Source organism: Buteo buteo, chromosome 25, assembly GCF_964188355.1.
Source record: "Buteo buteo chromosome 25, bButBut1.hap1.1, whole genome shotgun sequence".
Classification (NCBI taxonomy): Eukaryota; Metazoa; Chordata; class Aves; order Accipitriformes; family Accipitridae; genus Buteo; species Buteo buteo.
In genome coordinates, this window is record NC_134195.1 from 5,105,507 (window position 1) to 5,112,763 (window position 7,257).

The following is a 7,257-nucleotide window of genomic DNA, read 5'->3' on the forward strand; positions in this document are numbered from 1 at the left end:
TTCAACATGAAACATGAGGTTATAGTAATAGATTGCTAAAACCTCATCTGCTCATGTCAATACTACAGCATTCTGTGATGATTTGAGGGCTTAAAGTGGAAGGAATATCAGTCCAGAAATAAAATATTAAAAGGCAATTTGAAGAATCCATGTACATGCTCCGTAACGATTACTAGTTACTTTTTCCAGTAAAATATTTCCTTGGCTGGTTCTGACATTGGTCATCTTAGACAAAAGCTGAAAATCACAATGTTGTGCACCTAAGGTGTAAAAATGAGGCTTGATGATGAAATAGGATGTATAAATAGAAACAACAACGTTATTTAAAAGCAGATGGCCCTATCCATTCATGATCTCCTTCTATTATTCCATGTGCACCTCTTTTTGCCAATACAGCACTAATAACTGACATGTTTGGGAATAGTCAGTGCTAGTTTTAAAGCTGGAACTACACATATGTATATATTTTTAAGATTGTTCATCAAATTTACCCCCATGATCAGTGAACTTATTTACTGAATAGATCTCTTTTTGCCTATTATGCCAGCTATAGATTGATAGGTAGTAATGGAGGCTGGATTCAGCAACGCAGAGTATCCCTTCTCTTATAATCCAAAACAGAAGAAATCAATTTTTATGAAGCTTTGCACCCACCCGCTGGTCTTTAGCTGCTTACTCAAGATAGCTGTGTCTTGAGTCACCACGTTCGGAGAGCAGTACACCCAGCATGTATCTTCTACTTACACAGCACACCATGTTAGTGCAGGAGCTACGCCAGAGCACTGTGATCACCAACTGAAGCATAATTCATTTTGAAAGAACCAGCAAGTGGTTGGATACCCTTTATGGAGACTGTTAATGCTACACTTGCCCTTTGCTTTGCTCCACTAAATGTACAATGTAGATTTAATAAAGCATTATCATGACATGCCCATTAAATACCAAACTAATTACAAGCTTGATCTTTCAGTCCTTCTGCAAACTAAACTCCCACTGACTTCAGTCCAGCAGCTAACAGGGCTCCCCCTGCCTTGAGTTTGTGACAACACAATTCTATAGAGGGAACAGCTAAAAATGTGAAAATAAAGTTCTAAACTATTAAAAAAAAAAAAATTATCCACACCTTTTTCCAGAAGATCATTCCTTCAAGGACTGATTTATTTGCTCCTTGGTATGATACAGAAAGTTACCAGCACAGAGAGGCAATAATTCTTAAAGGGTGTCCATTAATAAAATGGATCAGAAATATTCAAGCATGTAAGCATCAGGCAGAAAGATAATTAACAGCTCGCTCACTACACTCCCACAAGTCAATTCTTTAAAAAAAAAAAAAAATCCTGAAGTATGCCTCTGGGCAGAATTTAATGAGACCAAAAAAGAAAAAGAAAAATATGCAAGTAGTAAACAAAGAGGAATTAACACTTGAGAAGGGAAAAATGATAAAACTTCACCCTGCAGTAATGGGGGTGGAGAAAGTTGGCATCAAAGGAGTTACTGTGGTTGTTCATCATTAGCCAAGACGATCAGCTTCTCAGTCTTCCAAGCACTTGACATCACTTTTGTTGCTACAGGCTTGCAGAGTAATGCAGAACTGTAGGAGGCTCATTTGTTTGTTTTCCCTTCTGGACAGTATCAAATACACTGACTCAAACTGATGCATGGAAATTATATAGTGTGCAAAGAAATTTGTCCATATAATAGGGCATCTCCAATTTCCTGGGAGGGCTCAGAGTCCACCTGTCATACAGTGGACTGAATTTGCAAAGTACAGTATCTGTACCCTAAAACTTCATTCGAGACAAGTACATTCAGCTCCTAACTACCATCCCACTTTTCTGCTTTTCAGTAAAGGATTGTTTTCTTCCTTTCACATTGCAACTACGGTTTAAATACAAGTGAAGATGGAGAGAAAGCTTCCTTTCCTACTGAAAGTTTCAAGAGACAGAAAAACATTTAGGATAGGTGTTGCAGAACTGGAAACCATTGCAAATTTATAGTGGACTTCAATGAGGACAGGAACAAGGCCCCAGAGCAGATACGAAATAATCCTTTGTTTCAGAGAGTGACTGTACTTTATTGGGAAAGGGAGGCAAGCAGCTTGCCAGGAATTAACCTTGCAGCTTTCTGAAAAAGAAACAAAAGTGACTTGGAATGAATGAAGTCAAACTTAAGTGAGGAATGGCCCTACCTTCACTCAGCACTAACAGCAGCTTTTATTGGTGTCTCGCCAATTCCCCAGAACCTTCCTGTGCATTAGAATTCATTATTAACAACTCTACTAATACCACAAAAAGGTGCCCTAAGCCTTCATTATTAGCAATAAATGTTTCTCTTCTTTATAGGAGGAGAAGAACCACTCACTCTCCAAAAACTTAAAATGGTACCCAATACCATGCAAAGCTGGTAGGAACATGAAATAGCCTCTAGCTCAGAGCTTATTGACTGACAGCCAGCTGTCAGGCAAACGAGAGCTACAAACTGCATCCGTCTCAGCCAGAAGTCGTTCAGTTGATGCTCTCGTCTCATTACAGGTACTCGGAAGATGGAATACAAGGGCAACAGCTGGCACGAGACCTGCTTTATCTGCTACCGCTGCCAACAGCCTATTGGGACAAAGAGTTTCATCCCCAAGGACAATCAAAACTTTTGCGTACCCTGCTATGAAAAGCAGTTTGCCATGCAGTGCGTCCAGTGCAAGAAGGTAGTGCTCTTATTTTACTTATCTAAAACCTAAGGGATTGAAGCCCATCCCAATTTATATCCAAGCAGGTAGAACATCTCATATTTCTATGTGTGTTAAAAGATTCACAATCAACTGATTTTAAGAGGTGATATAATTTCAGTTCCTACCCTGCACCAGGCACAGCATTTACTACAGTGAGAAGTCTCTTATTCGGGGTTAAAGATCCCTTTGTATTGAAAGCACACAGAGAATATGTTTTAAAACAAAACAAAAACTCTGCAGTGGAATAACCTCATTCCACCATAACCCACTGCATATCATATACCTAAACATTTCAACTGGAAGATGAGCTAACACTGATCATTTTTTAATATTCTAATGAAGTTCAAGACAGAGAGATAAGCTTTATACAGAGCAAATGCTGTTCCTGAAATAAGCAGTAGTAAACTCAGTATGCTCAGGAGTATGATTTTCTAGGCTAAGGACCTTTTATTTGTGAATTTCTTAACTTCTATACTCAGAGGTTGATAAGAATTTTAGAATTCTTTCCTAAAAAGAATCGTCTCACCACTTATGGAACTAACGAATCCCAGTTTTCTATAGATGTATGCACAGGCAAAGACAATCAAAACTATGGCTATATCCCCAGTAAATTCCCTTTCCCACTGCCACTCTTCCTTGTCTCCCTTTACCCTCTGCATACTTCCAGCCGCCACCTGTGCCCAGATTTTCTTCCATGTGTGCTGCCTGCTCTTTTGCCCTTCAAGTCAAGCAAAGCTGCAGTCTGGTCAGACATACTAGCTGGCCAGGAACGACTGCATCTTTGCTGCTGCACAGGCAAAACAAAACAGGTAAAGGCTAAATTTTTCTTTCAGCCTTTGACCTGAAGTACATCTAATTACCTTTACCACCTCCTATCCATCCATCCATCAATTTTCTGAAGCTTCTAGGAGTTTTGTACCTTAAAAACTCTGTCTAGTGTCCAATTTCATCAACATTTAAGAACAGGCTCAGAAATACTTGGGAAAGAGGCAAAGACAGACAAACACACATATTAGGTAGCACGATCATATACAAGCCCGATTCCCAGGGAATCTCCCTTTAGGGAAGACAGTAAGAAAAATTAAACTATCCAATTTTACAGCCTTCATAAGAATACTCAAAGGATCAAAAAAAGTTCAGTTTGTCTAACATCAGGGGAGCTGTTTTTGTAGGCAACAACTTGTTATAAGAGAAAAACCCCAGACAAAGTCAGAGAAGCAGGAAGCTTCAGCTAAAATTTGAAATAAAACAGTCTTTGCCAAGGAAAGTAACAGGGAAGTTCAAACACAGAAGGTGGTTCCTTCACCACGAAGAATAGGACAGGTGAAGGAACAGAGATGAGATGAATCCTAGCACATACATATGAAAAGTGAAAAAGACTAGCTTTAAAAACAAAGAGGACAATTGAGAGTGAGATTATACAACATATGGAGAATAAAGTACTTTTAGTGCAGGTCTTCTTTGTATAAATTAGGAAATTATAATAAATCACTTGCATGATTTTCTCAAGGTCAACTCCAGCCAAAATGATGATTTTTGCTGCTGTTAAGCCTTCTTTCCCTCCTCCCACCCACATAAACTTCATCACCCTTCCTCTCTACCAAATCAAGATACAAACCTGCCACCTTCAAGAAAACGCTTTCTGTCTTACTTTCCATAAAACAGGCTATCACTACAGGAGGCGTTACTTACCGAGAGCAGCCATGGCACAAGGAGTGCTTCGTTTGTACTGGATGCAAGAAGCAGTTGTCCGGACAGCGCTTTACCTCCAGGGATGAGTTCGCATATTGCCTGAGCTGCTTCTGCAACCTCTACGCCAAAAAGTGTGCTGGATGCACAAACCCAATCAGTGGTAGGTCTCTCATGGCCAGTGCCTTTAAATTTGGGTGGGCTTTTTTCAATTAATTGCTTCTAATATTAAAAATGGTTCAATAATTCATTCTGAATAACTTAAGAGACTCAAGGCACTATACAGGTCAAGATGTGTGAAATACTTATGATGCCTTTCAAGTGCCTAACAAAAAGAAATGGAAGAGGTCCTCAAACTGAAGTTTCTTCCTTTTCATCTGATTTTCACAGAACATGGTGGACACACAGCAACAGAGCTACACATGTAGTGGGATATGCATGTTCTGTACATCATTCCACTTGCATTCATTAGAGGGATCACTGACATCAGCAACAGCAGTCCCTTCACCAGCAGAAAGTGTTTAACTGGCTTATACCTCATGCTGTAGCACAGCCCATTTCTTCCCTCACTTTTCAGGACAACAACTGAGAAATCACAAGGCTTTTAGATACTGCATTCCAGTTTAAAAGTACTTAAAGAAGCAACTGCTCAGAGCTTTACTACGAAACACTTAGCATAAAACTATAACTCCCTCTATGAAGCAATCAGCATTTAACAGCATGATCCATACAGTCCAAGACTGCAAATCTGAGTTTGTCTCTTGTTATTGCTCTGCCCTTATGCCTGTCCCTCACTAACACATGCTCGATTGCATAGCTCCTAGAAGTCAGTGCATACCACCACAGGTACTGTTTTCTGTTCATGTGAAAGAGGCATTTCTCTTTTGAATATTGCAGTCCTTTCCATCATATGCTGGGTTTTTTTCTCAAAATGTTGCTACTAAAGGCAAAAAAACCCAAAACCCCCTCTCATCAGATAAGAGATATGCCCAACTAAATCTTTTCACTGACTTCCAGCTACTTATTCCAATGCATCATATTCAAATTGCTTGTAATTTCTGAGGTTAAGCAAGCGGTAATTACTATTAAGAGACATTTGTCCCTTTTCTCTTTTTTTCCTGCACAACTTCAATACCCCTTATGATAACCTCCATAGCCTCAAACTCTTGAATGCTTTTTGCAGTTTGCTAACCTGCTTCTTCTCTTGAGGCACTCTTCCTTCAATGCTATGAGTCAAGTCATGACACAACCTGTCAGACTTCTTTTTTAATGATCTAAATGCATTTTAACAAAACAAAATTAACTTACTCAGATGCCATACAACATTCTGTAAAAAAACCTATCAGACTTCTGTTCAGGGGCAGTTGTTTTCCTTTTCTTCTGCTGTATATCCTAGTGTCATCCCTTGAAAGTTCATTTCTGCCATTATCACCATTGATAAGTCTAGTTCACTAACTTAACTGAAAGCAATAGAACTATTTGACGATGAAAATATTACTTACTACAGAATAAGGGTGGCAAAATTAGCACAGCAACAAATAGATTTGTCACAATGTCATTTTTTCACACCGCTGTACGTCGGATCTCCATAGCAATCCATGAAGGGAGTGTGAAATAGCATCACTTGATAGCTGATGTGCTATTCTTTTCTTGTAACCAGAATGCTTTTGGTTTTCAAACAGGACTTGGAGGAACCAAGTACATCTCCTTTGAAGAACGGCAGTGGCATAATGATTGCTTTAACTGCAAGAAGTGCTCTCTCTCATTAGTGGGTCGCGGCTTCCTCACGGAAAGGGATGACATCCTTTGCCCTGAATGTGGGAAGGATATTTAAAGCTCAAAATAAGAGGCGGGGAGAGGGGAGGAAAGCTGTGCTTGCAATATATAGTCTGAAATACACAGATGTTCAGAACTAGCTTTGCCACTCTGTGTTTCGCTGTACTATTAACATTACTTAACCTTCTTCTTCAAACTCTCCCAACCTGGAGGGAAAACAACTTCAAAATCTCTAGTAGCAGTGTTGGTGTTTAAGATTTCTACAGCTAACCAAAACTAATGCAAAACCTGGGATGTAAAACCATTTGGGTGTTATTGACATAACAATCTTTTTTGTTTTTGTTTTTTTCCTTCCACTAAATATTCCAGTTACAAGCAAGTGATATAGTTCAAGGACTACAATGGCCACGCACAATACATTCACAGATGGACATTCAGGGTCAAACCCTCAGCCCGCTGAAATCAGTGGCAAACACCACTGAATTTCAATAAGGCTGTAGTCTCACCTGTGTCCTTGAGCTATGTGACTAGTGTGTGCTGCCAAGTGTGTAGAAAGACTGCGAACGTAGCAGGTGTTTCAATGTACAAAGATTTGTGTCATGCTGTAAAGAGATAATGATAAAACAGTTGAAGTGGGAGTGCTTCGTAACAGGTACATATTTTATTGCATGACTAGCTGATCATTGTGTGAAGTACAAGTTCTGATTGACAGTGTCAGTATTACAGTTAGTCGACATTACACTGCACATTGTATTTTTCAAAATAAAATCATTTAAAACAAAATTGTGATTGTGGTTTACTTGTATTTACATATTAGATATGAGTAAATAAAATGCTTTCACAGTCTGCAGAAACACAACACGAGCCATACAAAGAAAACCCTGTTTGCACCCAGTCATTTGAAACTGTGGAGTTTAGAAACTCCTCAGATGGGCCCTGCTGATACTACACAGACTTCTGCTAACTAAAATCAGTGGGAAAATTTATCAGCAAAACTGAACATCTGTGTGAAAACACTGAATTGACTGCAGCTGATAAAAATGTGTTCATAGGCTCTAAACTCAAAA

The 7,257-nt window shown here is 39.1% G+C and overlaps 1 protein-coding gene across 6 annotated transcripts in view; it reads left to right on the forward strand.

Moving 5' to 3' along the window:
• Positions 1-6,973, forward strand: part of FHL2 (four and a half LIM domains 2) — a 50,964-nt gene extending 43,991 nt beyond the window's left edge. For all 6 annotated transcript variants that reach the window (XM_075057636.1, XM_075057637.1, XM_075057634.1 and 3 more), the window contains exons 4-6: positions 2,532-2,701; positions 4,391-4,577; positions 6,097-6,973. In XM_075057636.1, coding sequence (XP_074913737.1) covers positions 2,532-2,701; positions 4,391-4,577; positions 6,097-6,248 — 509 coding nt within the window. In that variant the 3' untranslated portion in view covers positions 6,249-6,973. The remainder of the gene's footprint in view (positions 1-2,531; positions 2,702-4,390; positions 4,578-6,096) is intronic.
• Positions 6,974-7,257: the final 284 nt, after the last annotated feature.